The 22,791-nt window shown below is 36.3% G+C and overlaps 1 protein-coding gene across 3 annotated transcripts in view; it reads right to left on the bottom strand.

The window, feature by feature from the left end:
* Positions 1 to 22,791, bottom strand: part of LOC127432158 (arf-GAP with GTPase, ANK repeat and PH domain-containing protein 3-like) — a 234,131-nt gene that overhangs the window by 69,317 nt on the left and 142,023 nt on the right. For all 3 annotated transcript variants that reach the window (XM_051683011.1, XM_051683012.1, XM_051683010.1), the window contains exons 7-10: positions 21,150 to 21,277; positions 18,315 to 18,470; positions 13,480 to 13,563; positions 5,200 to 5,304 (exon numbers count right to left, since the gene is read on the bottom strand). In XM_051683011.1, coding sequence (XP_051538971.1) covers positions 5,200 to 5,304; positions 13,480 to 13,563; positions 18,315 to 18,470; positions 21,150 to 21,277 — 473 coding nt within the window. The remainder of the gene's footprint in view (positions 1 to 5,199; positions 5,305 to 13,479; positions 13,564 to 18,314; positions 18,471 to 21,149; positions 21,278 to 22,791) is intronic.

Genomic DNA, 22,791 nt, shown 5'->3' with positions numbered 1-22,791 from the left:
TAATGGCAAGATTCTGTATAAATATAAATAAAGAGTACATTTTAACAAGAGTACTTGCCTCTCTATATGTTATTTTAATCAAGTAATGATTTGTCAAAAAGTAATTTAATACATTCAGCATGAAATAAAACATTGCCGGAGTGAATGAAGCAGTAAACGGGCATCTCTCTCTCGTCCGCTCGTGCTCACGTTTTCACTGTAATAATTACTAGAAAGGTTTCCAAACCTCTCTTCTTATTGACAAATTCATCCAGATCTGACAAGAGCCCTTAAACGGATAGTTCACCCCAAACTGAAAATTCTCTCATCATTTACTCACCTGACATACAATGCAAGTGAATGGGTGCCAACATTTTAAAGCTAAAAAAAAATTTAAAAATAACATAAGTCAGCATAAAAGTAATCCATAAGACTGTGGTTAAATCAACATCTTCAGAAGCGATGTGACAGGTGTGGATGAGAATCAGATCACTTTCACATTCTTCTTCTTGTGTTTTTGGTGATTCACCATTTGGCGAGCCCCCTGCTGGGCTGGGAGAAGAATGTCTAGCAAAAAATGACAAATATTGATCTGTTTCTCACCCACACCTATCATATCACTTCTGAAGATATGGATTTAACTACTGGAGTCATATGGATTACTTTTATGATTCCTTTATTTGCTTTTTGGAGCATCAACATTTTGGCACACATTCACTTGCACTATACTGACCTACAGAGGTGAAATATTCTTCTAAAATCATAATTTGTTTTCTGCCGAAGAAAGGAAGTCATACATATCTGGGATGGCATGAGGATGAGTAAACGATGAGAGAATTTTCATTTTTGGGTGAACTATCCCTTTAAAGTGATAGCTCAGCCATAATTTAATATTCTGTCATCATTTCCCTACCCTCGTGTTGTTCCAAACCCATGTGACCTTCTGTATTCTGTGGAACACAAAAGATGTTAGACAGAATGATAGAGACTGACAGTCTTAGTCACCATTCACTTTCAAAATATGGAGGAAAAAAACATTCACTGAAAGTTTCAAACTTTATGTCAAATATCTACTTATTGTGTTGCATGGAAGAAAGAAAGTAATATGGGTATGGAACCACATGATGGTGAATGATGACAGAATTTCCACTAATAGTAATTCTGTAATACATGTTAAATGTGTATTATGTAATGGAATATAGGGGAGTTAACGTCCATTATGTTATTTTTTGAAAATAACTAGTTACTCACTACTTGAGTACTCTTTTAATTGGATACTTTCTTACTCTTACTAAAGTAATTATTTATGTTAGTACTTTTACTTCTACTTGAGTATTTTTTTTAAGTAACTGTACTTTTACTTGAGCACAGTTTTTGGCTACTCTACCCACCTCTGGTCGTCATTGCAACAAAGTTGTAAAATTGGAAATAACTTTACACAGAAAAGGTAAGCAAGTGATTTTATCACTGTAAATCATGTTAACATGCATACTGTTAATTTTTTGTAGCTATGCTTTTGAAACAGTGAGTAATTTAACATTTATGGACTGGCCCCATTCACTTCCATTTTAATTGCCTCACTGTTATACATGCTGCCTTAGATTTTTGTGAAAGGAAGGTACACTATATTGCCAAAAGTATTCGCTCATCTGCCTTTAGACGCATATGAACTTAAGTGACATCCCATTCTTAATCCATAGGGTTTAATATGACGTCGGCCCACCCTTTGCAGCTATAACAGCTTCAACTCTTCTGGGAAGGCTTTCCACAAGGTTTAGGAGTGTGTTTATGGGAATTTTTGACCATTCTTCCAGAAGCGCATTTGTGAGGTCAGACACTGGTGTTGGACGAGAAGGCCTGGCTCGCAGTCTTCGCTGTAATTCATCCCAAAGGTGCTCTATCGGGTTGAGGTCAGGACTCTGTGCAGGCCAGTCAAGTTCTTCCACACCAAACTCGCTCATCCATGTCTTTATGGACCTTGCTTTGTGCACTGGTGCACAGTCATGTTGGAACAGGAAGGGGCCATCCCTAAACTGTTCCCACAAAGTTGGGAGCATGGAATTGTCCAAAATCTCTTGGTATGCTGAAGCATTCAGAGTTCCTTTCACTGGAACTAAGGGGCCAAGCCCAGCTCCTGAAAAACAACCCCACACCATAATCCCCCCTCCACCAAACTTCACAGTTGGCACAATGCAGTCAAACAAGTACCATTCTCCTGGCAACCGCCAAACCCAGACTCGTCTATCAGATTGCCAGATGGAGTAGCGCGATTCATCGCTCCAGAGAACGCATCTCCACTGCTCTAGAGTCCAGTGGCGGCGTGCTTTACACCACTGCATCCGATGCTTTGCATTGCACTTGGTGATGTATGGCTTGGATGCAGCTGCTCGGCCATGGAAACCCATTCCATGAAGCTCTCTACGCACTGTTCTTGAGCTAATCTGAAGGCCACATGAACTTTGGAGGTCTGTAGCGATTGACTCTGCAGAAAGTTGGCGACCTCTGCGCACTATGCGCCTCAGCATCCGCTGACCCCGCTCTGTCATTTTACGTGGCCTACCACTTCGTGGCTGAGTTGCTGTCATTCCCAATCGCTTCCACTTTGTTATAATACCACTGACAGTTGACTGTGGAATATTTAGTAGCGAGGACATTTCAAGACTGGACTTGTTGCACAGGTGGCATCCTATCACAGTACCACGCTGGAATTCACTGAGCTCCTGAGAGCGGCCCATTCTTTCACAAATGTTTGTAGAAGCAGTCTGCATGCCTAGGTGCTTCATTTTATACACCTGTGGCCATGGAAGTGATTGGAACACCTGAATTCAATTATTTGGATGGGTAAGCGAATACTTTTGGCAATATAGTGTATCTTAAACCATGTCATTTTTTGTTTGAAAATGCATAGATTTTGCTACGATTACATATCTCATCCACATTGGAACAGTGTTTTTCTCCACCGAAAATAGAGACTTTTGAAAATGCTCTCTAGTTCCACATACTTTGGAAAAAAAAGATAACGTTAGGAAGCTGAAAATTTCAATATTAAAATAAAAAACCGAACAGTAACAAATTGATTTTGCTACGCTTTCACCTCTCATCCACACTGGAATGCCGTTTCCTCCACTGAAAATGGAAACTTTCAAAAATGCTTGCTAGAACCGCATACTGCGCAAAAGAATGATGTAAGGAAACTTAAAAAAAAGTTTTGAAACGAAAAAAATAGCGATACTTTTTCTCATGATATTGTATTGATATGTTAGATCCATGTTGCAATATTTATAATAGGGCTGAAACGATTAGTCAACGTTATCGACAACGTCGACAATAAAAAATTGTCGACAAAAATTTTCATTGTCGAATAGTTGTTTGATCTTAACGTAACATAAGATCATATGAAACTCTAATGATTGCACACAAGAGCAGCACTGCAGCTCACGCCTGACTGAGGAGAGGAGGAAAACACATCTCACAGTCAAGACGCACTCTAAACTTTCCAAACAGCTTCAGGTGATGTAGATAGCAAAGTGTGAGGGAATTATAATGCAAAAATACAAAATAAGTAAATACAGAAGCACTCTTGTTGTGGATTAAGTGGAGCTGGAGCTGATGCTCAGCTTAAGCAAAACTTCCGTGTCGAGTGTCTTTAAAGGAAACACCCCGCCGTTACATATTTAATGCAGTTCTATTTAATGCGTTATAGCTTTATTAAAGTTAAAATAATAAGGAAACTGGCATTTCTCTGTGCGGTCAGCGTCTCTTTTATGAGTTGCGCGAAGTGTCCCGATCTAAGGGGGAGAGTTTGAAACTGCACCCGGCTGATGCACACTCTGTTGCGGGGACACTCATCCCTCGAGTGCGCGCGCTTAATGCAGCCAGATTACGCGATGGCAACTTATTGAATCATAATATATGTCACTGAGCATTTCTTATCGTGAAGAAAATTGGCAATATGCAGCTTTATTAATAAGAGAGAGTTTTTTTTTTTTTTGTGAGTTAAAGATGGATTGAAGTGAACAGAAAGGTGAGAGAGGGTAGTCTTCACCCCATTATACACTGCAACAAAATACGTTTTTGATTTGTTCGTTTTTTTTGGCTTGTTTTCCAATATAAATATCTAAAACTCCTTTAAAACAATTTTCTTTAGCAGCTATACTGCAGAATTAAAAATTGTTATCTTAGAATGTTGTATATAATATTAAAAATAAAAATATTTTAAAATATCTAAAAATCCTTTAAAAAAAGATGCATTCACCTGAGAAGCAGCATATACGATATTTAGACCTGCTTTCAGAGAATAGATCTTGAATATAAGTGTATTTTGTCTTTACTGCACTCACAGAAGTATAACCAAGTGAAAAAATACACTTATATACAAAATACACTTATATTTAAGATACATTCTCTTAAAGCAAGTCTAAATATCTTATATGTTACTTCTCAAGTAAATGTATCTTGTTTTAAGGATTTTTAGACAATTTTAAATGGAAAAAAAGACAAATACACTTGATAACAATAGGATTTTTTTTGCAGTGAAATTTTTACTGAATTAAACGTAATAAAAAGTATTTTTCCCTTTAATTCAGTGAATGTCATATAGAGGTATTTTTAAAAGATGATTTTTCCTCTTTATTGTTAGCAAGCACGTTTAATCCAACCTTTTAAGTTGGGGCACAAGCTGAAAAATCGGTTAAGAGCTAATGATTAATCGTTGCAATAATCGCCCGAATAGTTGAATAATCATTCTAATAATCGTTAGATTAGTCGATTATCAAAATAATCGTTAGTAGCAGCCCTAATTTTTAATAAACGGTGTATTCATATCATGTAAACACACAACAAATTTGGCACACAGTTAATTCCAAATCAATGTAATGAGCTCACCAAGAGACAAAAACGTGATGTTTCGAGCTACATGCCCATCATCAGACATGAAAATACAGCCCTAGAAAAAATGCATAAATACTGCCTACCTTTTGGAACATCCTTTGCTTTATGTAAATATATATATATATATATATATATTTTAAGATTTATTCAAACCAGTTTGCAAAACATTCGTAAATCACTCAAATGTAAGGCAGAATTTTGTTTGGGAGTAAAACTGAGAGGAGAGTAACATGCTGAAACCATAAATAACATTTGAGTAATCTTAAAAAAGATTTTACCTAAAGCAGGTAAAAGTCATAGCATCAATATACACCAAAGACAAATACTCACATGTAAACTGGGGTGGTATGTGAGCAGACCGTTGTCACATAGAGTGACATATTTCTTCTTCCACTCCTTATTAAGAGACTTTCCACTCCTTTTTAACAAAATTCCCTGTTTAAGACAGAAAACAATGCAAGCAATGAGAGGAATTCTGAAAAAAACATTAGTAATATGGTTAGAGAAATGCAAACTGTATTTTAAGATTTCTATAGTTAACATATAGTATAAAACATACTTGTTAAATGCACGCTGGATATACAGCTGAACTCAAAACCCCTTATTTATGTTCATATACTGTATGTTATTATATCTATTTTTTGGGACATGCTACCATGGTAATACCATAGTTGCTTGGACATGTACTATGGTACTACAATTATATTCTTTGAAGTACCATTCAGTACCATGCTATACTGTATATCAATGTATTACCGTATTTTACCATCACTGTACCACAGTACCTTTTAGTAAGTGATAACCCTCAAAACACAGTTTAATTGACCTCTGAGATGCCAGTATACTCATACACACATGATCACACCCACACACAATGCCAGAAAGTACACATGAAAGTTTCCACACCTAAGTGAAAGCTTGTGTATACATTCAGCTAAAACAGATCACTTGAGCCATACACATTAATTCGTACTTTAAGGCCTATTTACACATTAGCTATGTTTCCATCAACGTTTTTTATGCATATTTTGGGATATTGCATAAAAACTGCTGGATGGAAACACCAAGATGCGAATAAAATCTCCAAAATGTGAATAAAACCGTATACGCTCGCTTGAGGTGGATACATTTTTTATTCGATAAGAGGAAATGCGCATAAACTATGATGGAAACCAATACATGTATACCGAATAAACTCCAATTGAATTTATTAGGAATACAAGATGAGCATCAAAAAAGTCACGTGACTGAATAACTAGTTCATAACTGGACTAACCAGAGGACCAATCAATCATCGCATCTGAAATGCCGCTCTGGTCATCCTGAAATAATGGTCTCTAGAAAATCCAAAGCCTGCAAATAGTTTGCAGAGCAAATATGTCGAATACAAATTTGAACTGTGCCGAAGAACAGGTTTATTGACACTTTTGAAAATATATTTACAGATCCGTACGGCAAAGACACACAGTTAGGATGGAGGAACGCACACACATAGTGCTCCCAGAGCTGTGTGATGCGCTGTCGCTCCAAGACATAGACGAAGTTCGTTACAGTGTTTTGTCTGTGTGCTCTAAACCGCTAGTATTTTATTAATAAAAGACCTAATAAAAGATTAATTTTTGCCCATTACCCTGATTTCCCATAGGATATAAAGACCTTTACCAGTGTTCTTACTGGCTTATCCCAATGTGCGCAAGTGCTGTGCGCATGCCTGTTTAGGTTTTGATGTCAAAAGCTGAGAATAGTCCAATGAATTCAAATCTCACGTAAACACGGGTTTCTTACGTGTCATTTTTAAAATAAGCTGATTTTTGATCAGTAATCAGCGTATTCCTGTGCATGTAAACGCGCTCACTGACAGTTATGAATCACGTATTGAAGTGTTCATGAGACCTGTATCTACAGTACATTCGTTCGTTAACACTAGCGAGGTACTCTTTCTTATCCTCATATCAGTGCTTTGGTCTTGGGGGGTATGAGAGAGCAGAGGCTAAATCCAATTTGTGCCGAGACTGTGTGTGTAATCTTTAGCCTGTTGCGCCGGCGAACTCTCCCAGACCTTTGCAAGCACAAGGATTAGACCCTGTGATCCAGCGCTCTTCAAAAGCATCCAGGCTCCGTCCCAGCCCCTGCTCAAGGCCTCACCATCAATATCCCGCTGTTCTTTTAAAAACACACTCACTGAGTGCTTATCCCCTTATGTCCAGCCAGGACTAACACTGCCCGGCCAGGACTGGGAGTGCAGTGAGATGTTTAGAGGTGGGAAGCAGGGAGTACAGGGGGGGCTTGGATGGCCTGTTTTTGCTTAATTAGGGGATTAGGGAAGATTCCTGTGCTCTTTAACCGCTTCCTGTTGGGACTGAGGGAGTGGGGGGGCTCTGATGTGTTAACTGGCCAGCCCTGACCCGAAGGGGACTAATCCACGTGAAGAATACACGACTTGCTAAACATCAGGCGCTGACCTGGGGTCAACTGGGTATCATGGTGTTTACCCGACAATCAAGCCCTAATCCTCTCCAAGCCTTGATCTGATCTCTTCATGGATATTTTCTCCTAAATACTCGACTCAACCGCTCCAGAAATACAATTTAAAACCTGTTCACTTTTGGTGCCCCCTCAATGGAACAGTTGTTTTAAAGGAGTGCTTTTAACTTTATTATTTAACATTAAAATGAATGTTCCGGGTTCAGTACAACTGAAGCACAAATCAACAACATTAATGGCAAAATGTTGATTACCACAAAGATCATTTAGACTCATCCCTTGTTTATTAAAAAATAAAAGTAAAAAAAATAAAAAATAAAAAAATAATAATTGCAGCAACAGTAACAATGGAAGTAAATGGGGTCAGTCCATAAATGTTAAAATAAACAATTTCAAATTTGCCACAGAACAAACATTATTTGCGTTTACATGATTTTAGTAAAATAAAATAAATTGCTAAACATATCTGTTACACTAAAATTGTTAAAATGTATAATATTTACATCCTGTGACTATACTTTTTAATGTTTATGGACTGGCCCCATTCACTTCTATTGTACATGTCCAACTGTAACAACAACTTTTGCTTTTTTATTTATTTATTTTTTTTAATAAGATGAGTTGAATTTTTATTTTGTTTTTGTGGTAATCAACATTATGCCACAAAAGCTGTTGATTGAACTTGTACTGAACCTGAAACCTTCCTTCAATAACCTATTAATATTACAATTATTATATAATATAAAATGCATTTTATTCTACTATACCTAGTATAACAAACAAATACTAGTTTGTACTATAAGCTACTATTTGCAAACTAAACAGCAATAGTTTTTTCTCAATTGCTCAAATGCTGCCATGTCACCATGAAACCGAGATACACCTCCTTTCTATAGCATTTGAAGTTCCGTTAATCTGAAACCTGGCAAGAATTTGGAAAGAACGTGTCGAAGTGATATGAAACTGTAATTGAGTCAACACACCTGAAACTACTTTATAGCCGCACAGTTACAGTATAGAAAACTAATCAACACCTTAGAACATTTGTCAACCAATCAGAATCAGTAATTCAACAATGTTGTAGTATTAGCAAAAATAGTCACCACTAGCCTTCCATTATTAATTCAATAGCTCCCATGTTCCTACAGAAGTCTAATTGGCTTGGTATATCAATAAACAAAACATAGAGCTAGGTGACATCTTTGGCAATGACATCTTGTCTGTTCATGTACATGGATGTTGCAGTAATTTCTGTTTCGAACAGTCATGGATGCATGAACATGATCAGTTAAACAACACCCTACAGTGTTGAAACAGATCAATGCTTAAAAGAAATATGAACATCTTGCATCAATACTCAGAGAAAGATTATGGGGTATGAGCTATTTGTACAAAAATAAATCAATGAATGCACTCTGTGTACTTTGTAATTCAGATATTTTACAATTTGTCATACTGTATGTGAGACTGATATAATTAAGTCAGACTTTGAGATGCTGGGTTCAATATGTACCTAACCAAAAAAGTACCATGGTATTACCATGTTGTATTGGACAAGGTTTTTTTTGTTTTGTTTTTTAATCTAAGATGGTAATACCATGTTTTTGTTGTTTTATTTTTTTAAATATGCATTGGATGAATGTTTATCCATCAGGAATATGGCTATTATATACAGCACCATGATATTACCATCTGATACAATCACAGTACAGCCACAGTACTTTTTTGAAAGGGATAGGTTAAGGTTTGAAATTCTAATTAATGGGTGAATCTCATAAAAAATGTCAACATTTGACTGCAAAATAAAAATTTAAAAAATGATGCTACTAAATATTTTGCTTAAAGGGATAGTTCACCTAAAAATGAAAATTCTCTCATCACCTACTATGCCATCTCAGATGTGTATGACTTTATTTCTTCTGCTGAACACAAAGATTTTTAGAAGAATATCTCAGCTCTGTAGGTCCATACAATGCAACTGAATGGTGACCAGAACTTAGAAGGTCCAAAAAGCATATAAAAGCAGCATAAAAGTAATTCATATGACTTCAGTGGTTTAATCCATGTCTTCTGAAGCGATATGATAGGTGTGGGTGAGAAACAGATCAATATTTAAGTCCTTTTTTTACTATCACTCTCCACTTTCATAGTCTTGGCGATTCACATTATTTGTGCATATCGCCACCTACATGGCAAGGAGGAAAATCTATAGTAAAAAAGGACTTAAATATTGATCTGTTTCTCACCTTGCACCTATCATATAACTTCTGAATATATGGATTTTCCCTCTGGAGTCTTATGGATTACTTTTATGCTGCTTTTATATGCTTTTTGGACCTTCAAAGTTCTGGCCATCATTGACTTGCATTGTATGTACACACAGAGCCGAAACATTTTTTCCGAAAATCTTTGTTTGTGTTCAACAGAAGAAATAGTCATACACATCTGGGATGGCATGAGGGTGAGTAAATGATGAGAGAATTTTTCATTTTTGGGTGAACTATCCCTTTAAATAATATAATTTTAAAATGAAAAATTTGGATTGTGACATTTTCATGACAATTAAGAAAATTAAGCCCTATTATAAGTCAAATAAATACATAAATATATGTAAATTGTAAAGTATTTATACATAATGGCAGTATCTGTTGTGCTGCCTTTAATTTATGCTGATTTAATTAAACTATTGTATTACAGTGTTAAGAATCACCATTGAAAAATTTCAATAAACCCAAAAGTAAAACATTTGCACACATATTACGGTAATTAGAATTTGGGTGTAAGTGTGCGTAATTGTCATGACAATAACGACACAACCAAAACTTGCAAAATAAGTTTTCCATGCATGTTGTCCATGCAAAATACATTTTGTTTTTACGATGAATGTGAACTGGTTATGTTTTCATGAGATTCAATGGTTGTAATGTAAACATGGTTATTTACATTAGTCTATGTAATACACACACACCTGTCTTTTCCTCCATCTCTTAAACCTATAGACACACTAAGAGGCACTGATCTCTGTCTTCCTGTAGCTCAAACTGACATGTCTATCAACATTATGGCCAGCTTTGTGGTCAGTAAAGGAGAGGAAGGGAAAGGAAAGAGGAATCTTACTAGGATTAAACACAAAAGCCTTGTGTTGACAGTCACTCTGTGTCATCCCTGAGCTATCAGTGCTATTGTTGCTCTTATTTATAATTTTTACTGACTGGGAGGGGTATGGGGGGTGGTCCACAGTGTGTAATTTGCCCAGTGGGAGGCAATTATACTCCCATTGCACTTTGATCTTCCTGACTGGCCGGGCAATCAACTCCATTGAAAGGTATACCACCATGGCCAGCGTCCCCCCTCTCTCCTTTTCTCCCTCTGTGACTCTACACTACAGACAAACAGATTACAATGATTGTTCTTTTAGGGATAATCTTGAAAGCTAGAGTGTAATTGATGTACAATGAAGGAAGTTGACAGAGGATATAGACGTGTGATGTGCTAACTCTGAAGAGGACAAGACTCCCCTATCATTGTAATGGTATCATCCATGTATACTTTATATATGTTAATTTTAAGGAAAAAAGCAGTTTAGTTTATATAAGGTTTTCATTGGATTTAGATTAATTTACGTTAGATTTATAGTTTAACAAACGTACTGTCTTGACCCATACAAATCCTATCTACATTATTTGTGAATCATTTATTTGTAACATTTTTCTCGAAGCGCACAATAGAAACTGCATTACACCTTACTACGCTGAATTATGCTTCAATTGAAAACAAAAACAAAAATACATTTAACCATAAACAACCATTGTAAACTATTTCTAAGCTACTTTATTCGCAAACCACTATTTGTAAACTGTCTAAACTTTACTAAACTCATTAACTACTATTTAGATACTATTTCTAAATCACTTTCATGAACTTTGTAAACTATTTACAATTATTTCTAAGATACTTAATTTGTAAATCACTATTTGTAAACTACGTCTTCAGTATTTTTGTAAACTATGTTAAAGCTATTTTATTTGTAAAGCACTGGTTGAAACTATTTTTGTAAACTATTTCTAAGCAACTTTATTTGCAAACTGCTATTTGTAAACTATGTCTAAATTTTTTTTTATTAACTACTATTTAGATACTATTTTTAAATCACTTTCATGAACTTTGTAAACTATTTACAATTATTTCTAAGCTACTTTATTTGCAAACCACTATTTTTATACTATGTCTTAAGTACTTTTGTAAACTATTTTTAAGCTACTTTATTTGTAAAGCACTGGTTGTAAACTATTTTTGTAAACTATTTCTAAGCTACTTTATGAGCAAACCACTATTTGAAACTACGTCTAAACAACTTCTGTACACTATGCCTAAACTTTTTTTTTACTAACTACTATTTATATAGTATTTGTAAATCACTTTCAGGAACTTTGTAAACTATTTACAATTATTTCTAAGCTACTTAATTTGTAAACCATTATTTTTAAGCTATGTCTAAACTTTTTAAACCGCTACTACTTGTGTGAACTTTTTGTAAACTATTTCTAAGCTATTTCTTGAAGACCACGATTTCAAAATTGCAAAAGATAACTATATGCAAACTACTGTATTTCTAAAGTACTAAGATTTTTTTTAAACCATTGAAAAAGATTTTATAAACTATTTATAAATTATATGTAATTTTATATGTAATTTGGGAGAACAATTTGTAAACTGTTGTGTTAAAAGCATTTTTAGGGTCAGGGGTTTCATGTTGTTCTTGTCATTGGGATGATGACTGTTTAATGTGATGGCACTTATCTCTGACAGGGGTTAAAGTTTAAGGTTAGGGTTCATTTTAAAATTGAATCAGAGGCTTAAAGAAAGCACACATCAATGAACAACTCTATAAAAGAAAAATAAATATCTGACAATTACCACATCAAGCTCTTCTGCTAATTACCTAGATAAAACCTGAAAAACAACAATAGATCTTTCTGACATCCAACAAGATATTGTGCTAAAAGTGTTCAACTTTGTACATTAACAAAACTTAATGTTTAAACACTTTGAGACAATGTCAACCCCCCCCCCACCACCACCGCACATTACCACAAACTGAAATGTATTATTTATTTATTTATTTTAAAGTACATGTGTTAATTCTTAGGCTACATCATAATGACAGTAATGGACACTCAATTTCACACTTTCAGAATGTAAAGTTTGGCCAAATGTAAACTTTCTATTCGGGAAGAATGTTTTACACATTAGCTATGCTTAAATAAGATTCTAAAATCTTTTTAAATAATCATTCCTCATCAATTAATGAAATGTGTCAATGCACAATTCCTCGACATGAATAATACCTCAGTTTGTCATTTTAAAATACATCCAACATCAGATGTTTGAGGATTTTTAGACAGTAAATTTTCATACTGTAACGTTAATTTGTTAAACATGAAAAGAACAGAATAACAACTTTCTATTACTTACGTGACACATAATTCACACAAAAATTTAAAATGAAATATTTTAGCCTCTTCTTTGTTGCCAAATTATTGTGTTATTAAGTACCTGAATATCTTTCTGTACCAACTGACATCACCACATCCAACAGGTTAGATAGTACAACTGTATGTAAACCTAATAACATTGTGTTACACTGACATCTGTTGGTTGCACAGAGGAACTGACTGAGCGAGTGGGGCCCCAAACAATCACGATCAATTTGATCAAAAAACTTGAACTGTTTAAAGAGATACAGTTCACCACAAAATGGAAATTCTATCATTTACTCACAGTCATGTTGTTCCAAACCTGTATGACCTTCTCTCCTCCATGGAAAATAAAAGATGTTAGGCAGATTGTTAGCCTCAGTCACCATTCACTGTCAATGAATGGAAAAAAGTTGCAATGGAAGTGGATGCTGACCAAAGTTAACCTTCTTCTTTTGTGTTTCATGGGAGAAAGAAAGTCATATCGGTTTGGAACAGCATTAGGGTGAGAAAATGATGACAGAATTTTCATTTTTGGGTGCACGCTTTACGTTACTGACATTTCACTAATCCTCATAAGCAGCATACATTCTCGCCCTAAAGCAGCGTACTCACCTCATTTAATGAGCGCACAAATGAGGGCACGTACCTGTTTGATGGGTATGGCCCTTCCACTGCCTATACTGTCAGTTTTACTCTCAATGCTCTTTGCCTGCTCACTGGCTTTCCGTGACTGCAAAGAAACAAGACAATCAGTCAGTACGAGGAACCATCCATGAACATTCCTGGAGGTAGGGAGGGGTGTGAAGTTGTGTAAGAGTTGTACCTTATCTCTAGTGTGTGTGCGTGTGCAGTGAAGTGTGTGTTGGTATGTTGTGGGGGACAACATAAATTGCAAAATGGAAAATAAAATTCTCGAGAGGCCCAAATAACGCGCAAGCAGAACAATGCAAACATACAGCAGCACACTGAGCGTGCAGTATATATAGAGAGAGATTTACACAAAATATACAACAGACCAGACAGACACACAAAACAACAACGAATAATATCAAATTCAACCAATAACTAAACCCCCCGAGAGCTCTCTTTTTAAAATCTTTGGCGCCTCCCTGTGGCTTTACCAACCACAGAACCATCAGTGCAGGAAATTCAAACAATGCAACAACAATAAATACAAACTTATAAAAAAATACAAGAAAGTTAAGACAAGTTAGAAGGGGAAAAATGGAAAGAAATTATTACGCCACGTCGTTTCGACGGTACGAGGCCTCCACCTGTTGAATCGTGCAAATCCGCTAAAAACATACAGGTTGTACAAGAAAATATGCAGAATTAGGGTTACATTTTCACAAAAGCATTTCAAACGAGCAAAAACAGAAGAAAATGTGCAGGAAATGAATTTGCACGTCTCAATTCTGGATTTGAGGACGTCTTTGCTTGGAAAAAGAGGCTAGAAAATGCTGTTAAGGAAAAAATAAGTATTTTAGTTAACTCATTTTCTCATAAAACTTCATTTGAACCAAAAATGAACCAGAAACACACACAATACAACATGACTAAGCACTCATACCCGACAAACAACGTCATGGTCTCATACAAAACAGGATGAAACGCTCGCTCGCATATCATCAACTCAAATAAACTAGGCTGATGTATATTTTTCAACAGTTTATTTCGTTTTGATATATACAGACACCATACAAATCACAGGTTTACGTGGAAATAGTCAACAGGCAGAGCCACACATTGCAGTTCCCACAAGAGAGAATTTGACTAGAGGCGCTGTTTCATATTTCTCATATATGTATAGAATATACTTTCTATAGAATACCATTGTAAATCAAATGAATACAAGATATACGGCAGTCTATATTTGTCCATTATTGAATGATATAAAAAATGAAAACAGTGTGCAATGCATGGAACAGTTTCATCTTACCACATCGTCATGAAATAAAAAATTACTAAGCAAACAATTAAAAAAAAAAACATTATGGGTCACAAATAGATACTACATTCATACAGGTCGGTGCAACACGTCATTTCTTAACCGTTTTGTAAATACGATACTTTCAATACGTCCCTATGCTCCTCTACTTTTATGAAGGCCTTCATAATGCATTTTCAAACTTAACACCGGACGCACACAAATGGCACTTGGACATCGCTGTGACACTGGTACCAACTAAACAATGCAGCTTTATAAACGAATCATAACATAATGTGATGTCAACACAAACAAAAGCTATGTCACCCATCTGGATTCACATCTTTTGGTTGAGGGATCCGTTGCTATACCGACTTATGCAGCATCGAGGCCTGGACTAGCATCACATTTGAGTATGACGTGGTTTACAAAGCTGCAGTCTTGTTAATAAAGGCGAAACAGAGACGTTTACGAAGTGCACGAAGCGCCATTTGTTGCGTTCAGCGTCAAGTGTGACTATCTACAAACTGTCACCCAGCTAAGATTTCACCCATGCTCAATTTCGTCTCAGACACAGAACTCAAAACAAGGACAGCCAAAAATGAAAAAGGAAAATAAAGAAATAGGAAAAGAAGGAAAAACAAAAAAACAGAGAATATCTTGGCAAATCTCCTCCATGTGTTCGTGATTACCGCAAAAGACAGAGTATAGTTCCGTCAGAGTCATTCGAGTCCGTTAGGATAGGAGTTAAAAAGCATCCTGGGGTGTTTTTTTGTTAACTTTTTTAAATTTGGGTCACAGGCTGTTGTTGATGGCTATTGTCCGGGACTGTTCCGTTTAGGCCAAACAATTAGCAATAAAATGACTGATTATGATTCAGTTCAATGTTTTCATGTAACGCAAATTCGAAAATTGTCTTTTTCTGTCCTGGTGGGGGGGGGGGGGGCATTTGTCCAAGAAAGCCATAGTGATACCTATGATGCAATGTGGGGCAATTGGGGAAAAGCAGTGCCTCCAACCATCAAAGGGCTCGTCTAATTGAGAAGAAGCTGGAAAGCCCTTTTAGTTGAAGATAGGTTGGAAACAGAAGAACAAATCTGGAAATATTGACAAAAACAGTTTAACACTTTGGTCACGGGGCGTGAACAGAAGACAAAAATGGGCAAAATAAATAAAATAAAGAAATAGACCCGAAAAATTATAAGACATCTACATAGGAGATGATGGTAGATATGATTGCAGGTTCGTTAAATGATTATTGGCTTTTTACAGGGCAAAATGTAATGATGTTTTGAGAAATGAAATATAAACATCTTTCTGTCTTCCTGTGCTTTTCATATAATGAAAAAATTAACAGACGCCACATCAAGACCAATGACACAAATATCAGAATGGTCGTTTTAAGTATCATGGAAGCACTGTGCATGGTTTCCTGTCCTCTGCTGACATCTAGTGGCAAAGACACACACTTATGAAATGATATTAATGAGAGCATTGGCGAGTGTTATGAATTATGGAGAGATAGGAAACATTACTAAATTGGCAAACTGTTCTTTTTATATTATATCTTTTTATATCTTTCATTTTTTTTAAATTAAGTTATTTTTATTTCATAAACAGAATATTTAAAGGGATAGTTCATCCAGCAACAAAAATAAATAAATAAATAAATATATATAAATACTAAATCTGTCATCATTTACTTACCCTCATGTCGTTCCAAACCCGTACTTTCTAGCAAAAAAGACAAAAAGGAGTAGTCTGGCAGAATGTCCAAGCTTGTCTTTTCCATACAATGAAAGTGAATGGTGACTATGTATGTCGCTGGTCCCCATCCACTTTCATTGTATGCAACAGATCAACTTAAAGTGCTTTGGAATAGGTTTGAAATGATAAGAAAGTGAGTATCTGATGACAGAATTAGTAATTTTTGGCTGAAAGATCCCTTTAAATTGTCTTTCTTTAAAATCTAAGTAAAATCAAATTCTTTTTATTCAGTATGTAACAAAAGTATGTTGGTTGTATAGCTGCAGTTGAAATAAAACATATTTAATGATCCATCTTAGTATGTGTTCAATTTCCTTACATATTGACAAGATGTTTTACCTCAATTTATTGGCATTTAAATTTGAAATTTGCCTTCTTTTTTTTTTAAAGTGACAGTCCAAATTCAAACTTTTTGTTTTGAAAAGCTAAATGCTGTAGTCTAGTAACGGTTACCGAATTTAAAGTTACTCATTCACTATAATAAAAAGGAGTGCATGATTATAAGGCCACTCTTAGAACAAAAACAGAATATCTAACATAATAATCACAAAACGAAGACTTTCCTCATTTTACACATGATATTTCTGAAAAGTTTCCTTGGAGTGGCTAAACTGATCCAATTGCAAATGAAATGACAGGTTAGACATGTTGACGGGGGAATTAATGAACGATTCAGGCGTTATCGGTCATCACATCTCTCCAGCTGTTCTGAGATGCTCCAAACGTTGTAGAGAGGCTCACTGGCCCCTCCTCTTTTCTTCAGACTCCTCCCACTGTCCCTCCCTCCCTCCTATTCTCTCCGCCCACCCGTAAGTCTGGTTGCCGGCTCCTCAGAAGGTCATGAGTTGAAACTCCCGTTCGCTCTGCCACTCGGGCACCCAGACGGGGTAGGTGGCGTGCTTCGGCTCCGTTACACGCATCGGCAGAGCCTCGTGTCTCGTGTGGACGTGGTTAGACACTACCTAGCAGGGAGGGAGGGAGAGAAAGGACAGGGCAAGCTAGCACAAAGAGCCGCCACTGCTGCAGCCAATCACCTTACGGGATCCTTCTGATTGGGGTGGGGGTGTAATGGGGACAAATTTGATTGGTTGTGGGGGTGACCTGATTAAAGGAGATTGGCTAGTACACTGTATGTGGCTCTGCCTCTCTGTGTCTGGAAAGTCACGCTAGGTGAATGTCTGTTAAAGAAGAAAAGGGGGTGGGGCTTGCTTGGGAATTTTGCTGATTGACAGTGAAATCAGGAAGGGATTGGAGAATATCTCAGCAAGGTCTTTTCGTAAAGAAGTATTGGGGAGGGCAGGTCGGCTATTCAAATCCAGATATATAAAAAGCGAATTTCCCTCCATGTAAAGCTTTGAAATTTACAGTGTATTGTAAAAGAAGTTTTAACAAATCTACACGCTAAAATAATTAGATGTAAATCAAAGCATATTCCTTTTTCTAAATATCCATCATCGTTTTGTTTCTCGCTTCCCTGCATTTACTGAAATATATAGCTATAAAAAGCATGTGGTCATGCGCTTCTGTGGTAGCAGAGGCAGGAGAAATTTGGTTACACTTAGCTCCATACCTCCCTCTTGTGATCATAGATGGTATAACACTCTCTGGCTTTGCCCTCCACTGCCCTAAGGGGGTGATGGCGAGGGTACCTAAGGGCAGATCCACTCACTGCAGACCTAGGAAACGGCTTCTCTCTAGCTTATCGGCCATCGTCTGCAGTTAGGGGAAGTCGAGCACTCTCAGTAGTGGGAATGCGGGGTGCTCTGCATTAGCTGCCTCATACTTACTGTGAAGATGTTGGAGCGCCGTTTGGACTGTTTGCGGATGGGCGTGGGAGTGTTGGAGGCGGCCACTGTCTCGATGCGCATCTCCCTCTGGCTTATACTGGGGGTGGAGGGAACGGAAGAGGAGTAGTCGCTAAACGCGCCTCCTCCATTGGCAGCCTGACAGAAAAAAAAGAAATAAAGAAAGAAAAAAGAGAGGGAGAGAGAGTGATAGATAGACAGACCGAAAGACAGATACACAGAACGATAGGAAGACAGACAGAACGATAGATAGACAGAGCAGACAGACAGAAGAAGACAGACAGGAAGAACGACAGACAGACAGATACAATGATAGATAGATAGACAGATAGAATGAAGACAGACAGAATGACAGACAGACAGAGATGCAGACAGACAGATAGAGAGAGAGAGAGAGAGAGAGAGAGGCAAAAAAAAATGTTTTGGAAAAAAGCAAATCAAGAAGAGAAAAACGAGAAGAGAGCAAGAGAGACACTATGAACATAATATTAAGGATTACCAAAATACAAAATAAATAAATACATAAATACAGTATATATTTAAAGAAATGAAAACATGAAGTGTATATATATAAATAAATGTTAAAATCTGACATAAATACATTTTTAAACTTTTATTTCCTTATTTATGAATTATTGTATTTATTTATTTCCATATTAATGTATTTCCACACGCATTTATTTCCAGATTTACTTTTTTCTACATGTATTTATTTTTACATGTATTTATTTATAAATGTATATATGTCCATATTTATGTATTTCCACATGCATTTATTTATACATTTCTGTGTCTTTAATGAGGGGGCGTGCTTTCCAATTCAGGCACAGCAATCGAGCTTGGAGTGCTCCAGAGTGGAGCTTGGAGGTCACAGTGACATCTTGTGGTTGACAAAATGAAATGCACAGATGGGTGTGTACGGGCATTAAGAAATTGTAAAATGTAACTGAGTAGAGAGAGCAGAAAGTCAAATAGGAAATTGTCTGTATTGAATGAATGACTTATGCACCTTATTCAGCCCCGCTCCTCTTCCGAATTTTGCCATCTAACTTCCTGTTTGTATTAAAGCTACTGAGTCAATCATAATGGATTACTTGTGGGAGCACAGAAAGTATTTTTCATCAAGAGTTGATGGTGTGAGTCTACACCTCCCCTCCTATACGTGAAAATGCTTATGAGGTGTTTTTTCTGTCACTGTAAATGTTTGTTTTTTCGACACTCTCGGAGGTAAACTGGACCTGGCAGATCACATTCAGACAGCTGTGACACACTGCACTTTTTCATGATACAAGCGTGTAATTGTTATACATGTAATTCTGCTTAATTTTTGTTTCAACTTGTTAATAATTTGTGTTAAAATGTGTAGTTGACATGAAATTTCCAACAGTGACAGCTCGTATTATATTACATGCAATTTCATAACATTAACGAAAATTACAACCGTACTTTTTAAAATTAATTTGTCACCCTACATTTTTTAGAGGCTTAAATGTGATTAAAATAGTTGTAAACGGAATATAAAATAAAACATTTTCAAATGTGTGTGTATGTGGTTTGGGGAAAGAAAATTATGCGTGTATGTGTGTGTATAAATACAGTTGCACCCCTTCCCCGTTCCAGTTTAATACTCAAAATATCTACTCACCTGAAGAACAACACAATAGGTGAAAGACACGAAAAGATGGCCAGAGGTGTCGTACAGAGATATTTTTAATGACTTTGTGTTGTCTCTTGGAGTTTCATGAGCACGGAGGCATATCAGTACATCCACAGCGTGAACTGTCTACAGAACGTGAACTGCCTACTTCAGCTATACGTGGCGGCCCTGAATGAAGGCAAGCTTCTATCGCCAACATCCACCCGTTTGCATAAAATTGGATACTGGATCATTTCACGTGCATGCACTGCTTTTTGTCATATCAAAGTGTCTGTTATCAGATTTGCTGAAGATGAGTTTCTGTTTAATTTATCTGCCAAAGTATTCAGCAGTGTCCCGAACATTTTAGTCTGTACAGGTATGGTTACTCTAGGTACACAGAATTTCATAGATATAAAATTAGTTAAACAGTAGTGATACAAGATTTTGGTCATTTTGCCCACCTACAGTGTAAGTCATTCTTTCAATATAGACAATTCATTTCCTATTTGACTTTCTGCTCTCTCTACTCACAGGTACATTTTACAGTTTCTCAATTCACGTACACACCCGTCTGTGCATTTCATTTTGTCAACCACAAGATGTCACTGTGACCTCCAAGCTTCACTCTGGAGCACTCCAAGCTCGATTGCTGTGCCTGAAGCGGAAAGCACGCCTCCTCATTACCATACAGACACAGAAATGTAGAAATAAATGTGGAAATATTTTTTTTTAGAAAGAAATAAATAAATATGGACATATATACATGTATAAATAAATAAATGTTCAAATAAATACATGTAAAAATAAATAAATGTAGAAAAACAAATTAGGGAATAAATACATGTGGAAATACATTCAAATATGGAAATAAATACAATAATACATAAATAAGGTAATAAAACTATTAATACTCATTTATGTCAGATTTTAAAATGTATTTATTTATATGTACACTTTTTTCATGCTTTACATTTCTTTAAAGATATGTTTATGTATTTATTTATTTTGTATTTTGGCAGTCCTGGTCCTCCATAGTTTTGAGCATAACATTAAACATTTAAAAAAACTAAAACAATGCTCTCTGAGATTAACTTTGCAGTTTGCTTACTTGCTGCTTCAGGTAAGGGATTGGCTAAGGGAGACTGACCTCAGATCAGCAGAAATGCCCCCGGACTCACCTGATTGAGATGTACAGAGGGGATGGACGCAGCCGGGACCGATGAGTGGCTGGGAGAATTGGGAAGAGATTTACAAGGACCAATCGAAAGCTGCTGTTTTTTCCTCAGCGCCACCACCTTCTGAGCAACTGCAATCACACACCACAAGTTTTCCAAATATGAAATCTAAGTAAACTATATGTGTCATGTAATGTATTGGCAAAAACATGTCTGAAGTGTCACATCCCTAACTTGTGACACAAAGTACATAAATATTGCAAGTATTTTTTAAGCTACTGATTGCTATTAATATTAGGGTTGTAGTCAGGGTCCAAAATGTACTTTTGGCCACACTTGCCAATGGCAAATGAGTAAAAAAAAAAAAAACTTACCAGCCCTAAATATTATTTCCTATATTGCCCTATATTTTGCATTATATATACTGTAGATCAGGGGTCGGCAAGTGCTTTAGTGAAAGAAAACCTGACCTTTTATACAAAATAAGTTAACACAGTTAATGTCACAAATTTGCTTATTTGATTACTGATCACAAAATTGTGTGGAATCTTAAATATGTCTTATATTATATCATTGTAATCAAGTAATCACTAGCACGCAAGCAACAGCAAGAGAGGAGCAGTCTATTTCATTTATATGAAGCTTTTCTCACCTGCATTCCAATCTACATCCAATCAATCCTTCCTCGTGATCACGCAGCATGTTTTCATTAGCTAAATGGGAGACTAAACACTATTAAAGTGTGACGAGACTTGCGCTGAGCGTGCAAGCCATTTGCGCATCACAAGCAAATCAACTATTAAGCCCTTTTCGGTAAATCATACCTGCAAAATCCTACAAATTTATTTCCAGGTTTAATTAATATTTTGAATAGACTTGAAAAGAATTTTGAACCCCACAATGTAGGTTTATGTTTTCTCTTTTAATCGTGTAATGTAATTTTGAATGTGACTATGGTTTAAGGAGGGTGCACCTGTATACTGAGTTGGAAATATCAAGGATTAATAGTGGTGTTTTCCTTATTACATCACATGTTGTTCTGAAAACAAAAAGAAACAAATGAAACACGGAATGTAGGCTGTCATCCATGCAGCCTGACCGAGGCAAAGCGGGAGCGTTTACTCGTGCGATTATCCGAACGTGAAGCACTGCTGGCTCGTGATGTGTGAATGGATTGCACGCGCTACACGAGTCTGTTGGGTATACTGCAGTCTCGTCACATTTTAACTTTTTGTTTAGTCTTCCATTCAGCTCATGAAAACACGCTGTATAATCATGAGGAAGGATTTCATCAAGATGTAGATTGGAATGCAGGTGCAGATATTATATAAATAAAATAGTCTACTCCTCTCTCGCCATCGCTGGCGTGCCAGTGATTACCCCTCCGCGTGCCAGTGCTGGTAAACAGATAGATGATGTCTACAGTAAATAGATAGATGAATGGAAAAAGAATGGAATGGATGAATGGACACAGACAGATAGATAGAACGATAGTTAAATAGAACAATGATAGATGGATAGACAGATATGATGACAGACAGATATGATGACAGACAGACAGATAGATAGATAGATAGACAGATAGATAGACAGATAGATATAATAACAGACAGACAGACAGAGTAACAGAAAAACAGACAGTCAG

The sequence above is a fragment of the Myxocyprinus asiaticus genome, chromosome 41 (genome assembly GCF_019703515.2).
Source record: "Myxocyprinus asiaticus isolate MX2 ecotype Aquarium Trade chromosome 41, UBuf_Myxa_2, whole genome shotgun sequence".
In the NCBI taxonomy this organism is placed as follows: domain Eukaryota; kingdom Metazoa; phylum Chordata; class Actinopteri; order Cypriniformes; family Catostomidae; genus Myxocyprinus; species Myxocyprinus asiaticus.
This window is presented reverse-complemented; position numbering and strand designations above follow the sequence as displayed.